Source organism: Chrysochloris asiatica, unplaced genomic scaffold (genome assembly GCF_000296735.1).
Source record: "Chrysochloris asiatica unplaced genomic scaffold, ChrAsi1.0 scaffold00042, whole genome shotgun sequence".
Taxonomy (NCBI): domain Eukaryota; kingdom Metazoa; phylum Chordata; class Mammalia; order Afrosoricida; family Chrysochloridae; genus Chrysochloris; species Chrysochloris asiatica.
Genome location: NW_006408560.1, coordinates 20,440,281 through 20,455,864, shown reverse-complemented (window position 1 = coordinate 20,455,864; position 15,584 = coordinate 20,440,281). Strand labels below are relative to the sequence as shown.

Genomic DNA, 15,584 nt, shown 5'->3' with positions numbered 1-15,584 from the left:
GTGTCTAAAGGATCAGAGAGATAATGGTTCATATTTAGAAATACGAGACATGCTTCAGGAATTTTTCTTGATGCGATGTCAGCTCCTACATTATCCACGTCTGTCCTGCGTTTCAGTTGGTGACTGAAATCAACTATCTCCTAGGAAACAACTGCCTTTCTGAAACTGCTATAGCTTCTGTCCTAGAAACCTCACTCCAAGCCATCTTGGATCCATACAGACATGAGCCACACAAGACTGCTCCAGAGCATCTAGTCATTTTTCCTTCTCCACTGTCCTTTCAAATTTCCATTTAGATTTTCCCACTTCCCTCCACCACCACCTGAAGATCTCTGGAGCAATGACAAGCTTACACTGCCCCCTGCTGGCCTATCCACTCTGAACAAAGAGGATACATCATTCTGCTCACTCCACTAACAAAAGCAAAGCAACAGAATGCCCCCACAAAAGTCAAATGTCTTTATTTTATATAAAAAATTTTATACAGTTTTAGTTCCTATGTTTAAGAAAAAAAAACTCCTAAATTTGCCATAATGTTTTGATCCACTGCAAACTGTAAAAACAAGTCTTTTTATATATTAAAAAAAAGAAAAATTTACATTTTACAATTTTCTACATGCATGCACAAGGTCTCAGTTCTGTAACATCCCACCCACCCTCCCCTCAAAAAAAAAAAAAAAAAAGAAAGAAAGAAATCTAGATCCAACAGTGGAAAAAATTCTACATTTACAATCTTACTTGGAGGGGACTTAAAAAAAAACCTTCCTTTTGCGCCTGGAAGGACAAATCACAAGAATCACACACCAGGACTGAAGCCATCAGCAGATACTGCCCCACAGGGAAGGCAGAGGAAGAAGACAGACAGACTGACAGACATCACAGAGGGGCAAGGAGCTCATATGGGCCCCATGGAGAAGGAGAGAAGCAGAAACCCTGGGAAACGGATGTCTCCGAGAGGAGAAGAAGGCCCAGGGATCCCAATGTCTCATTCCAGATGCTGTATGGGCAACTGCAGTATGAATCATGAAGGAGGGGTCAGGAAGTGAAAACTTAAAGGCCAAAATGGAGGAAGAAAGGAAGAAGAAAATGAAAGTCTACAGATGTAAGTATACAAGAATAAGCAGAGAGGGCACAAAAGACTAGGAGAACGGGACCAGTGGGGACAGCGGCAGAGTGGCGAGGTAGGTGAAGGACTGAGGCACAGTGTCCTGGTGTGGAGGGAAGGAGGGCAGATGTGCCAAGAAATGTGAAAAAAGGCCTAAACAGGTATGGTGGGGTGAACTAGGGTGCCAAGTAATCACAGAAAACAGAGGCCCAGCCATAGCATCCCCTATGGCAAACTGGGGAGGGGCTGCAATAGATGAACATACCCTCTTACCTCAATGGGTACCCCTGTGGAAAAAGCAGAAAATCCAGCAAGCGGTGGGACAGGCAAAGTGGGAAAACTCTGCTCAGAGGGCCTGAGTCCGCTGCCTGTCCACAGTAGTTCACAGCATGAAGACAACTTCCCACAGAGGAGAAGCAAAGGACACACACACACACACTTGACAGTTCATCCTGACGCTTTAACAAATAATAATAATAATACAATAAAAGGAGACAAAGATACCACAGTTCTGACACAAAGGACCAAAACGTTACCATTCTCAGTCACAGCCCTTAGTGCTTAGAGAGATGTTGGGAGAAACAATTTCTTTTTGTTGTAGGAAAAAGGGAATGAAAAAATCACAGTGATTAAAAACATGGCAGGTTCTTAAAATTAACACTTTCCTGCCCCTAAACTAGGGCAGCCACTGAGACCCCAAACACAGTCCCTCTCCCTACCCCAAACCCACTCCTCAAACTATACCACACCCTACACCTGCCCAAAAAAGGCAATGATCCCAGTCACTATCCAGGCCCCATTTTCCAGGATAGTGAGGTATTTAGGAATGAGACCCAGAGGGCCTCTTCTGAAATCAGGATTTTGAGGAGAAGAAAAAAAATACCTTCCCAGGAGCCCAAGGACAGAATGTATTTCACACAAACTTCCCCCAAAGACCCACAAGCCCAGTCACTGCTTAAACCAGGCCTGCAGTCCGCCAAGTAGGTTCAAGGCAAGCAGTGGCTAAAGAGAGCTCGCTAGTACATGGAGGAGGGATGTGTGTGACTTTTCAGAAGGGGCAGCAGGAGAGACCCTGATAGGCACTGGGATCCATCATCCTTGTGGCTGTCAGGACAGAGAGGTCTCCCTAAGGAGAGGTCAGTGGGAATCGTACCCCAGAATGCACTCTGCCAGTACCAGGGAGCTCTCCAGAGGAAAGGAGGGCTTGTCAGGGTGCTGTGCTTCAAGGACTGGCTTATCAATCTTCTTCCATAAAGATTACAGCCAAGAAATCCTATGGAGGAAGTTTTACTATCTAATAACACAAATCGGAATCAACTTGATGGCGATAGGTTTGGGGTTTTGTTTGTTTGTTTAACGGCCCAGGTGCAGGGTCCATTCCGGCCATCAGAACAAATTCTCCACCTGGAACCTGGTTGGACAGAGAGGAGTACCTCCTAGTTCCAAACCCTTGTCTAGAATCACGTAATCTAAAGGTCTGGGCTCATATTTACAGTTGACAATATGTAGTAGAGAGCCTGTGAATGGTCCTCAAAATGAGCCCTAAATTATTGAGAAATTGGACTTGGTGAAGAAAGTATAGATGCTAAATGGGGTGAGGGGCTGAGTGTCTACAAAAGACAGCAATCCTGGCTCTTTATCCCAATACAGAGGGCAGCGAGAGCCCAGAGAACCAGGCAGGGAGAGAGAAGAGGGAACCCTGGATAGCCAAGGAAAGGAGGGCCCTGAGGCAAAGAACTGGACTTAAGGCAGGGAATGAGGAGGGGCTGCCAGCTCCTCCCCCACAGAGAGCTGAGAGGAGAGAAAGCAAGACTGGGGCAGCTGGTGAGGGGAAGGAAAACATTTGTCTAAGATCATGGTGGTTGAATCAGGGTCTGCACACCACTAAGTCTGCACAGGAGTCTTCAGATCACTGGGAAGGGTGAGGGTAGGTTCAGAGAGCAGGGGTCAGTGACATGCACACCTCGGGGCTTCCCCTCAGAAGCTGCCTAGGAAAGACAATTGGAAGAAAAGTACCTTCTTCTCCCAAGGCCCATTGACAGGGAGAATCCTAACTCTGGGGCCATGTGGGAGGACCCGGAAGCTTCCTTGCAGTAACACCTCCTGGTTTGGGACGAATGGGGTGAGTGGGCAGGAGGGATGGTGTCACCCTCTGTCTGCAGTCCGTGGTAGCTGCTGCCCTCCAGGGGTTTGGCACCATGATTCTCTGGAGTCCTGTCCTTGCCCCAGAGGAAAACTTGCAGGAGCTACTGGAAAGAACTGCTACGTTTATAAGTGGGGTCTCAGAAGGGAAAGGGTATGATTGGAAGGGCCCTGCCCTTACAGAAGAGACTGTCATCCAGACAAAGGGGAGGAAAAGGAGAGAGGCACGATTCTTGTAGGGCCTGGAAAGATACAAACGTGGAGGGGGAAAAAAAAATTAATGGGGATTTCTCAGGTACTGTTGGCAGCAGGATGGTCTCTCAGGGTTCACATGGGGTAAAGCAAGGAACAAGGTGGGGGTAAGTTAATTCAAGTAAAAAAAAAAAAACAAGAGCAAGAGGAAGAAAGGTGGCAGAAATGTGGGCAGGCCTGAGAACAAGCCCCTCCTGCCACCCCACCCCCAGGAGCCCCCCCCAAAGTCTCCCACTACCCCTCCTGCTGCACAGTCACACCGAGGTCTCAGACTGCAGCCTCATAACAAATTTGTGCGACTTGGGATCCACAAATTCCTCGGAGAGTTTGAAGAATGGGACCTTCTTGGTGCTGACCACCAGGCTGAAGTCCTGGCGCTTTAAGAGGAAGACGATGCCATCCTTGAGCCCATTGGTCACTGGCTCTTCGCTTACCAGTGTCCACTGTTTGGCCAGCCAGCGTTCCTTGTGGTACTGGATGGTGGGTCCGGCTGCCAGGTACCGCTCCAAGAAGGCCTGAGGGAGAATGGGTATTGTAGGAATCTCTCCCACCCATCCCATTATCCTTTACCTCTGGTGGATACAGCTCCTACAGTCAACCAAGATGCCTTATGCATATGAATTAGAATCTTAAAATGTTATCACATTTGCTTCAGACCCTGGCTTAATGCATGAGGGAAGTGGAGCTCAGAGATAATGTGGCTGGAATTCAGTTCTCTTATGTTCTTCTCCCCATGTCCACCATGCTATGACCTGGAAAAGCTTTTCTAGTTCTGACTTCTTAACCATACCTCTGGTATGACTAGCACCGAGATGGTCTACACTAGGAGGAAGCCAGAGGTGTCATAGTTAAATTGCAGCATTTTAAGTCATCTGTCCACCAAGGGTGGCTCAGGAAAAGCAATTCTAGCAAGCTCGCAATGAAGTTGAGGGGCAGGCAAAAAGTATCTGGTGAAGTTGAAGATGGGATTCTAGATAAAGAACATTGAAATCCCTTAGTCTTTAGAGATGAGGAATAGGTCTTTGTCCATCCCCTCAAGAGTCCCTAAGATCCTGTTCTTGTCCACCTGAGTGCTTCATTCCATGCAAAAACGCAGTGGGTGGGCCAGGGATGAACAGAGACTACGCAAAGGAGATGAAGAACAGGGAAAGAAAGAATAAGGGAAGAGTGCTGGGGGGCAGGGGAGCAGACCAGGCCTACCTTGGGTGTCATATCATGGGTGATGCAGAACTCAAGGTGCTGCAGAATGCTCTCCATTGTGTGGTAAGGCTGTTGCTTGGTGGTCCGAAGGTACTTCTGCATGGCACGGGCCATGGATGCGAAGATGGCCTGGGCTGCCTCCCGGGGGTCCATCACCTCCCTCGGGTTCTTCTGCTCCTCTTCCTGCAGCCGCTTAATGTGAGTGAAGGCCTCCTCCACCGCCACCACAAGCCTGAGAGACAGGAGGGGGTCTGGACCAGACACCCACCTCTCCTCTTCCCTCTAGCCTCTGTGCTCCATGCCACCCCACAACACTACCAACAGATATGGGGCAAAGGGTTACATGTGTGGGTGTATATGGGTGGCTGGAGAATGAAAAGTCTTTCATCCCCAGTACAAAAAATAACTATAAAGCTCAGTGAGTCCAATGCAGGGACTCAGAGAGACAAACCTGGTGTCAAACACAGAGATAACTTGTTGTTGTTGCTGTTAAAGTGCCGTCAAGTTAGTTCCGACTCATAGCGACCCTGTATAGGGTTTCCAAGGAGTGCCTGGTGGGTGTGAACCTTGAATTTCAAACCAAGCTTGCAGTCCGGTGTTTATCCTTCAGCGCCATACCAGTGAACCCAACACAGAGTCTCAAAGAGACAAACCTGGGGTCAAACCCAGAGATAACTAGGAACTAGCTATGGGAAAGACTGAGCCTTTCATCCAACCCTAGAAAAGCCCTTCTTAAATAAGAGTCCGAAATCATTCTTGATATAGTGAAAATTGAATGCATATGAGTACACCAAAATCACATTTCTATTCAACACACTATAGCACAGGCAACATTATCTGACACCTGGCAGGATGATAACATGTGCAGCATGTAAAACCAACAAGGAATTACTATCTAGAATATGCAAAGTCACTACAAACCAAGAGAAAGGGAACTCTAGAGAAAACGGGCAAAGGAAGTGAATAGACAATTCACAAGAGGCCTGAATGACTACTGAATATAGGAAGTAGTCACTTGCTAGTAATTGGTGGTGGTGATTATGTGCCGTGGAGTCGGTTCTGACTCATAGCGACTCTGCATAAAGTTTCTGGGCTATAAATCTTTACAGGAGCAGAAAGCCTCATCTTTCTCCTGAGAAACAGCTGCTAGTTTTGAACTGCTGACAGTGAGATTAGCAGCCTGACTCGTAACCACTACGCTACCAGAGCTCCTCTGCTGGTAATTAGAAAAGTAAAAAATTAAAACATCAATGAAGTATTTACTTATTCATCAAAATGAGGAAAATTAAGTAGTTGATTATAATCCAAATACTGGTGAGGAAGATAGGAGTATTCTATTAACTACCATGAAGCATTAAGTTGCAACAAACGCACAACATGGGTGCATCTCAAGATATAGTGTTAAGCAGGGAAGAGGAAAAGCAGCAGGAAAAAGAAGTGAATTTACATTCAAATATAAAGAAGCACAAACCAACACTAAACTTGTACTAGGATACATATGAAGGAGCTCTGGTAGTGTAGTGGTAACGGATCGGGCTGCTAATATCAAGGTCAGCAGTTCGAAACTATCAGCCATTCTGCAGGAGAAAAAATGAGGCTTTCTGCTTCAGTAAAGATTTACAGCCTTGGAAATCCTATACAGGGTTGCTATGAGTCGGAACCGACTCCAAAGCACATCACCATCACCAGGATACATACAGATGGCTAAAATAAAGAGGGTGGCATGACAGTGAGAGTTAGGAAAGAAAAGGAGGAATGGAATAAACAGCAGAAAGGAAACCTGGGATTACAATATGCTAAGAAACATGATGAGTCCATTTCTCTGCATTTACGGTCTAAAACACAGAACAAAACCCACCTGGCCTAACAGCAAGTTAGAGGTAACAGACCAGTTAGAGGTGACAGGACAAGGAAAGGAAATGGGTCCTGTATGCCCAGGAATCTGGAAACCCAGAAACCTGGACATTTCAATTGTGTTGTTGTTGTTGTTAAGTACTGAGTCGGTTCAGACTCATAGTGACCCTGTAGAGGGTTCCGGAAGAGCAGCTGGTGGGTTTGAACTGCCAACCTTGCATTTAGCAGTTAAGTGCTGATCCTCTAGTGCCACACATTAGACTGCACTAATTTTCTTTTCTTTTTTTTCATTTTCACTAATAAATTGTTTATTTAAAAGAACACATCACAATTTATTACACTAAATGACATTACCAAACAATTTTAAAGGGGTTAACACAAAGATGTCAGTTTGAGAACTCAGGTACACCTGACCCAAGCCACGGATTTTTCAATCACCTCATATGCATGTGAAAGCTGGACAATGAATAAAAAAGACCACAGAATTGATGCCTTTGAATTATGGTGTTGGCAAAGAATACTAAATGCACAGTGGACTGTCAGAAAAACGAAAAATCTGTCTTGGAAGAAGTACAGCTAGAATGCCCCTTGGAAGAGGGCAGATGGCAAGACTTCTCACGAACTTTAGGAATGCTATCAGGAGGGACCAGTCCCTTGGCGGACATCAAGCTTGGTGAAGTAGGAAGTCAACAAAAGAGTAGACGTTCCTCAATGAGATGGACTGACAAAGTGGCTGCATCAACGAGCTCAAGCATGGCAGTGATGGTGAGCATGGCGCAGGACTCGGCTGTGTCTTGTTCCTTTGAACATAGGGTCACTGTGAGTCAGACGTGACTATAAGGTACCTAACAACAAGTAAATACGTGGAATCCCTGGGTGGCACAAATGATTAACAGCCTCAGGTGCTAACCAGAAAGTTATATGTTCAAGTACACCCAGAAGAGTCTTAGAAGAAAGATCTAGTAATCTACTTCTGAAAAAAGAGTAGCCATTGAGAACCATGTGGAACACAAGTTCTACTCTGATACACATGGCACTGACTCTACAGCAGCTGGTTAAGTAAATGTGTGGATCTGTGTATCTCTTCAGTTTCTCTTTGTATTCTTCTGCTTCCCTCGAGTTTCTCAGCAAAGTTCTATTTGAAAAGATGTCCTGTATTCCAAGTGAACCAAGGGAAAATGTTATCTCCCAGTTACAACTAATGTAATGGGTAAAGGAAAGAGTTCCTTAGCTGCCAAGAATAGTGGTGGCAGTACAGAAGACACTATCCATGTGTAAGAACAGGGTGTCATCTTCCCTCCCTCCAAGCCTGCAGTTCCTGAGAGAGGAAGGACAGAGGGGTCAGTGGACAAGCAAGTCCCTGAGCAGAAAGAAAAAGAGGCACTTTGCAACTCCTCGTGGAAATCACCATACACCACGGCAAAGACCTGGTAGCAGCAGGCACCCAGAAAGATCCTTCAGATGACTGTAGTATGAGCACGAAGAAGTAAGGATTGAGCCTCATTTTCTGTAGGCACCATAGGCTGGCAGGAAGAGTGGTATAGCCTCAGTCCCTGCTTCTGCAGGTGAGGTAAGGTCTGCAGCTCAAACCCACCAGACACTCTCAGAAATGCTATACAAGGTGGCTGAGTCAGAACCAACTCAACGGCATACAACAACAGCACACTGCGGTAGACAGAATCCTAAAGAGGCTCTCCCTTTAAGATTCCTGGCCCCTGGTTATTCATTCAAACACTCTAGGCAGTTGTAAAGGGATTCTGCAGATATAATGCAAGTCCCAAGTCAGTTGACCTTAGATACAGAGATTATCCCAGTGGGCCTGATCAAATCACACAGGCCCTTTAAAACCAGTGTTTTCTCAGGCTGGTGACAGAAAAAGAAGTCACAGAAAGACATGTTCCTGCTGGCCTCGAAGGAAAAGTGAACTGCCACGTGGTGAACTGCAACATGGAGACCCCCTGCCAAGAAGTGAATTCTCAAACAACCAATGAACTTGGAAGAGAGCCCTCGCCTTAGAGGAAAGTGACCTTGATTTCAGCCTGTGAGACCTGAGCAGAGGATCCAGTTAACCTGAACCCATGGAACTGTGAGATAAGAAATGTGTATTGCTTCATAGCCTCTGAATATGTGGTGATTGGCAGCAACAGAAAGCTAACACCCACACACAACAGATCACCCCCTCATTTCTCATCTATTTTCAGCAGTTACTGAAGCCCCTTGGTCTTCCCCTCCCAGCCCACCCCTCAGCACCCACCTGGCCCTGCGCTTGCGCACCCTCCGCTCATGCTCGGCCTCCTCATAGTAGTACTCATTGTGGCTGTTGTCCCTCCTCCGGGCAGCCGCGGCAATCACAGCCCGAGATTGGCCTGTGGAGTTGTTGGTGCTGTTTTCTGTGCAGCAGCAGGGTAGAGAAGGGAAGGTCATTTTGGAGCTTGACTTCACTTCCCACACGGAAGGCTTGGGGGACAGCAACCTGACACCTGATACCTGACACATCCAGAGGAGGCAGTTCCCACCACCCAGTCATGCTTCCCGTTCCATCCCTCCTGGCCACCTCTGGAAGTAGCCCACAGGAAAGCAACAAGGAAGGCACTGGAAAGGCATGAGTCCGCACAGGTTCCTCCCTGGCTCGGGAGGCTCTGGAGCTCAGATGGCCAAATGGCTTAGAACCAGGGCAGATGAGCAGACATAGGAGCCAGACTGGGGGACACAGGATAGCATAAAGGGGCAGCAAGTGGAATCAGCAGCCTAAGACCAGCCACCTGCAGTCAAGGAAATGACAGAACAGAAGGGATTGGGACATGGACCAGGGAAACGGGGAAGCAAGGGAAGAGCGGGGAGAGAGGAAAAAGAGGAGGTAGCTTGGAGTCCTGTCTGGGGAGAGAACAGGAGGCTCGGAGGAGCAGGGCCGCTCACCCTCTCCGAGGGAGTACACCTTGAAGCCAGACACTTTCTTGGCCAGGACGGACTTGGGCAGGTTGAGGAGGGCAGGGTTGTAGACAGGGAAGTCATGGTAATACTTCTCCAGGATCCACACTGCCACGCGCTGGATGCTGTGGGGGAGACGGCAGGAAGGGGAGGGAGAAGGGACAGACAAGGGGTGTAGGGGAAGGGACACATCAGGGCAGGTTGGCAGGGCAGGAAAGGACACAGGACAGAGGCAAGCTGCTTCCAAGAAGCCTGGTCCAGGGCCTGAGGTCTACTTACCAGGCCCCTAATAGGAGCCTTTCCCAAGGCTGGGGCTGCTAGTCCTTCCCTGCTGAAGCCCACAGGGGAAAGGGCATTGGGCCTGGGTCCCCAGCCAAGGTTCTTCATGCCTGTCCAGCATCCTCCCACAAGATTCTCTACTAAAACTCTGTCTGTCCCAGGGGAGCAGCTTGTCCACAACTGGTGGGGTGTAAATGAGCTCTCACTATTTTTCCTCTGGGGTCTCCTCTTCTAGCCAGCTCATTTCAGTGACCACTCCCCGAGTACTCAGATGAAGATGTGCCTCCAAACAGTACTGAACAGCACTGAAAACATACTACATGAAAACATACTCCACTCCTTTCCATCACCCCTTCCTACCCTGACAGACCTCACAGGCATCCCACCTGCCCCCCCAACTGCTCCCAGGCACCATACCTGAGGTGGCCGACGTTGTAGAAGCGGCTGGCCCCATCTGTGGAGCGCACAACCTTGAGCGTGAACTGGGGCTGGAGTTGCCGCAGTTCCAGCAGGACCACAGCCAGGTAGTGCACAAAGAGCAGGGCATCCACCAGCGACACGGCAAACTGCACCACACCCTGGTAACTACGCTCCCGGGCATCCAGGATGCGCACGCCGTAGAAGAGCCAGTAGGAGACGACAAGCAGAAACACGAGCACCATGAGCAGGGCTCGCAGCACGAAGACACGAGGCAGCGAGGCCTTGGGTCGGCGGAAGAACAGGGCCCAGCTACCCAGCATCAGGATGAGCAGCTTAAAGGCCACGGAGATGAAGAGGCCTTCACAGGCTGTCCCGCATGGCTCCAGCTCCTCCCGCCACAGCAGCGGAGGCAGCAGCAGGAACGCCAGCGGTGTGAGGAAAGAGAGTAGTGCCAAAGTGGCCCCTGCCGCCACTCCCAGGTGCCGGGAGCAGTCCAGCGGGACACTGTCCTCCATGTCCTTAGCGATGCGCGTGAGGTCATCGTGGGAGATGCTGTGCTCTGATGTGCCCGTTACTACTGTCGTTGTTTCTCCCCAGTTGTCATCCTACAGGCAAAAGGAGGACACACAACATGGGGAGAAGATGAGGAGAAGGAGAAGGAGGAGTGGAAACAGGGAAAGGAATAAGGGAAGAGAAACAGAGAAGCATGGGAAAGGAGAAAGCAGAAAGAAAGAGTAATAAAAATATATACAATCATCTTATTGATTGGGAGTCCTGATATGGAACTGCCAACCTCAAGGTCAATGGTTCAAACCCACTAGCTGCTCCTTTTGAGTAGGAATTGACTCAATGGCACTTAACAGATACTAACTGAGCTCCACCACCACTCATCTGTCAGTTTGTCATACTGTGGTGGCTTGTGAGTTGCTATGATTCTGGAAGCTATACCATGGGTATTTTAAATACCAGCAGGGTCACCCATGGTGGACAGGTTTCAGATGAGATTCCAGACGAATACAGACTAGGAAGAAGGAGTGATGAGCTACTTCCAAATATTTAGGCACTGAAAACCTTATGAATAGCAGAGAAACACTGTCAGATATAATGCCGGAAAATGGGCCCCTCAGGTTGGAAGGCACTCAAAACACGACTGGAGAAGAGCTCCTCCTCAAAGTAGAGCTGACTGTGATGACGCTAACGGAGTAAAGCCCGTGGGAGTAAAGGCCGTGGGATGTTCATTTGCTGATGGGGCACAACTCAAAATGAGGAGAAACAGCTGTAAACATCCATTAATAATCGGAACATGGAATGTACGAAGTATGAATCTAGGAAAATTGGAAATTGTCAAAAATGAAATGTAATGCACAAACATCGATATCTTAGGCATTAGTGAGCTGAAATGGACTGGTATTGGCCATTCTGAACCTGACAATCACATGTTTTACTATGCTGGGAATGACAAACTGAAGAGGAATGGTGTTGTATTCACTGTCAAAAAGAACATATCCAGATCAGTCATGAAGTACAACACTGTCTGTGATAGGATAATATCCATGTGCCTACAGGGAAGACCAGTTAATACTTCATTCTTCTTGGATGAACCATCAACACTCATGTAAGCAGCAGTCAAGAAATAAAACGTATTGCATAGGCAAATCTGCTGCACAAGACCTTTTTAAAGTGTTGAAGAGCAAAGATGTCAGCTTGAAGACTAAAGTGCGCCTGACCTAACACACAGTATTTTCAATAACCTCATATGCATATGAAAGCTGGACAGTGAATAAGGAAGACCGTAGAAGAATTGATGCTTTTGAGTTATGGTGTTGGAGCAAAATATGAAATTACCATGGGCTGCCAAAAGAACCAACAGATCTCTATTGGAAGAAGTACAGCCAGAGTGCTCCTTGAAGGCCAGGAAGGCCAAACTTTGTCTCTCATACTTTGAACATACTGTCAGGAGGGCCCAGTCGCTGGAGAAGACTATTATGTTTGGTAAGGTGGAGGGTCAGAGAAAAAAAGGAAGATCCCCAGCGAGATGGACTAGCAAAATGGCAGCATCAATGGGCTCAAGCGTGGCAACAATTGTGAGGTTGGCCCAGCACCGGGCCATTCTGTTGTGCATAGGGTCGCTATGAGTCGGTACCAACTCAATGGCACCTAAAAACAACAATAACAATTAAGCTCCACTGTGAGCCCAACCCTGCTCTCTGCAGATATCAGAAGTTGTGGCTAGCTGCTGTGGAGTCAGCTCCATGACACAACATTGTGACCCCATGCACAACAGAACAAAGCACTGCTAATCCTGTACCATTCCCATGATAGTTTGCAGGCCAGACTGCATGTTCCACAGAGCCTCAATGGCTGATTGTCAGAAGTAGTTACCAGACCTTTCTTTTTAATCTGTCTTAAGTCTAGAAGCTCCACTTAGGCATCATGGCAAGACGTAAGCCTTCCTGACAGGCAGGTGTTGACTGCACAGGAGACGCACTGGCTGGGTAGTTCTGATACATGCTACGGCATGAATGACCCTTGAAAGTATTATGCTGAGCGAAATATAAGTCAGACAGAAAAGGACATATACTATATGATTCATAAGAAATATACAGAACCTATACAAAGAAAACTCAAAAAAAAAAAAAAAAACTACTGCAACCCCTACTTGTTATTTACCCACAAGAAACATGAGCCATATAACACAAGTAGATATATGCACACCAATGTTCATAGCAGCACTATTTACAATAGCAAAAAGATGGAGATAGCCTAAGTGCCCATCAGTTGTAGAACAGATAAACAAACTGTGGTACATACACACAATGGAATACTATGCTACCTTGAAGAACAACAAGAAAGCTGCAAGCCACCGCATAACATGGATGAACCTTGAGGATATTATGCTGAGTGAAATTAGTCAGTCACAAAAGGAGAAATATTGCATAGGACCAATATTATAAAAGATTAAGAAAAAGAATCCACTCTAAAAGGGGAAAAAAATTATATATATATTTGCTGATCTCTGGGATGTACGCGATGAGGTGAGGGGAGCGAGGGAGGGGAAGATAGAGCACAGGGTAGGGAACAGACACAGGATAGCTTGGGTGCTGGAGGGTAGGGGCAATACACAAGAAGGTGGAGGGGAATGGGAGAACAGTTAGGCAGGTTTGCATGGGCTACGTGGGTCAGAGGTAAATGATGATGTATACAAAACCTTGGAACAACAGGGATCCGGGATACAGGGACTGAGGCATGGTTTGAATGGGTAAAAGAGGGGAATAATGTTAAGATGCTTGGCTGTCTTTTGAATCTTGGTTTCCCTTGCCTATCATTGTAAAATAGACACTTGACGAGAGAGACAGGAATAGCCAGAAACATCACAATAGAAAGCTTGTAAGTCCGTCTTCAGCCTATAACTGATTGGAATACCTTAAAGGGGCCTAGGAGTTGACCAGTGAAAGAGGCTTCCTGTGGAGCCTTTGCATTGCATAAGACCATAGGTGGAATCCTGAACCCCATTTACAATCTTCTGAGGTGGGAAATTTCCACTTGAAAGGACAAGTAGACCAGCTTGGAGTGAAAGAAAGACCAGCAGGAAAAATCAAAAGCAATAACGGCAGTCTGACTGACTACTACAAGAACAAGCAAGCTGTTCACCCGGAAGCCATCAAGGCAAGTGGTCAGGTCCTCTCAGGACAAACCCCCTTCCAAGAACTAAGACTCAAGGGGAATACACGAGCAGGTATGTGGTCTGGCTGATGACCACGCTGGTCACCGATAAGGGGAAGAGGGGGAAAACAGCAATGAAATTGGGAGCTAAGTCCAACCACATTCAATAGACACCTGTGAACTCAGGTGGAGACCTGGTTGACCAGCAATATGGCAAGACCCGGGGACTCTTGGGCCCAGAGGCAGTGACATGGCCACAGAAGACTAGAGCGGAAAGCAAAGCATCCAGCTGATATGAAGTGAGGGGAGATGCACAAGAACACCCATACTTGCAGATAGTACCCACTTGACCGGGCTTCAATGACCATCTGGTCATTGATCAGAACCTAACTAGAAGAAGAACAAAGAGGAAAAAAAAAAAAAAAAGAGTAACCCACTACAATTTGATGACTTTTACCTATACTTATGGATGTAGTAGCTCAAAAAAAGGGAACAAATCTTTAGAGCAAGGATCACTCCCAACCCATCGGTACACAGGGTTGACATTGGCTACCCAAAATGGGGTGTGGGGGGCTACAAAGGCAAGAAGTGAGTGGCGTACAAGTTTTCAAGAGGGAGCCTAGTTTCAGATGGGGCAGGGAAAGGTAGAATCTCCACTGAATGACTTCCAACCTGTCGGGATGGGGCCAAAGAAAGGCGATGCAATACAATAGTGAATAATTGCTATCAGGACTGACTGTGAGGGTCAGAAATGTAAAGGTACATGTTTTGTAACAAAAGGAGGGGAGTGACTGATTTTGCAGTCCAGGAGCGAAGGTCCCTGAGATCATCAAGTGAGAAGAACGGCATGCAGAACCCTACCCAGAGACATAGTGACGCCAGAAATGGAGGCAGAGACAATGACACGTAGAGATGGAGCAGCTGGGGACACTGGACTCAGGGAGAGAGAGGAGCTGTGTGCTGATGGCCGGGGGGCAGACCTGTGGGATATACCCTTTGGTTGTTTGATGATGCATGGAGGGGATTGTAATCATTGTAATGAAATGAAATACAGTAGGATGAATGTAAAACTGATGTTTTCCCATGTACACCAATAAAAATTTTAAGAAAAAGTAACTACTGCAAGAAACCATGACAGACTATGCTATCTTGGTTTGTACAACACACATGTAAAATATGTAGTATGTAAAAAACACATATTATGCTCATAATTGGAAGACTCACCATTGTGAAAAGAACAATACTACACAAAGTGAAGGAGCTCTGGTAGCATAATGGTTATGAATCGGGCTGCTAATCTCACGGTCAGCAGTTCAAAACTACCAGCTGTTCCATGGGAGAAAGATGAGACTTTCTGCTCCCGTCAAGATTTACAGCCTGGGAAACCCTGTACAGAGTCGCTATGAATCGAACCGACTCCACGGCACGTAACAACAACAACCCAAAGTGATCTATAAGTATAATGCAATTATGATCCAAATCCTAACAGCATCCATTAGTAAGATGAAAAAATTAATTACCAACTTTATATGAAAGGAAAGAGTCCTGGAGAACTAAAGCATTACTGAAGAAGAACAACAAAATAGGTCTCTTAACATTTCCTGATCTTCAAAACCTGCTATACAGCCATGGTAGTCAAAACAGCCTTGTCAAGACCTGGGGACTCTTGGGCCCAGAGTCAGTGACATAGCCACAGAGGACTAGAGTGGAGAGTGAAGCGTCCAGCTGATAAGAAGAGAGG

At 46.9% G+C, this 15,584-nt stretch overlaps 1 protein-coding gene across 2 annotated transcripts in view; it reads right to left on the bottom strand.

Moving 5' to 3' along the window:
- Positions 1–3,144: 3,144 nt before the first annotated feature.
- VANGL2 (VANGL planar cell polarity protein 2) overlaps positions 3,145–15,584 on the bottom strand; it is a 37,038-nt gene continuing 24,598 nt past the window's right edge. Inside the window, exons 4-8 of one of the 2 annotated variants that reach the window (XM_006861653.1) lie at positions 10,178–10,785; positions 9,470–9,606; positions 8,808–8,943; positions 4,700–4,931; positions 3,145–4,014 (exon numbers count right to left, since the gene is read on the bottom strand). In XM_006861653.1, the coding sequence (XP_006861715.1) occupies positions 3,754–4,014; positions 4,700–4,931; positions 8,808–8,943; positions 9,470–9,606; positions 10,178–10,785 (1,374 nt within the window). In that variant the 3' untranslated portion in view covers positions 3,145–3,753. Of the gene's footprint in view, positions 4,015–4,699; positions 4,932–8,807; positions 8,944–9,465; positions 9,607–10,177; positions 10,786–15,584 lie in introns of both variants that reach the window. The other variant, XM_006861654.1, reaches the window with a different exon arrangement.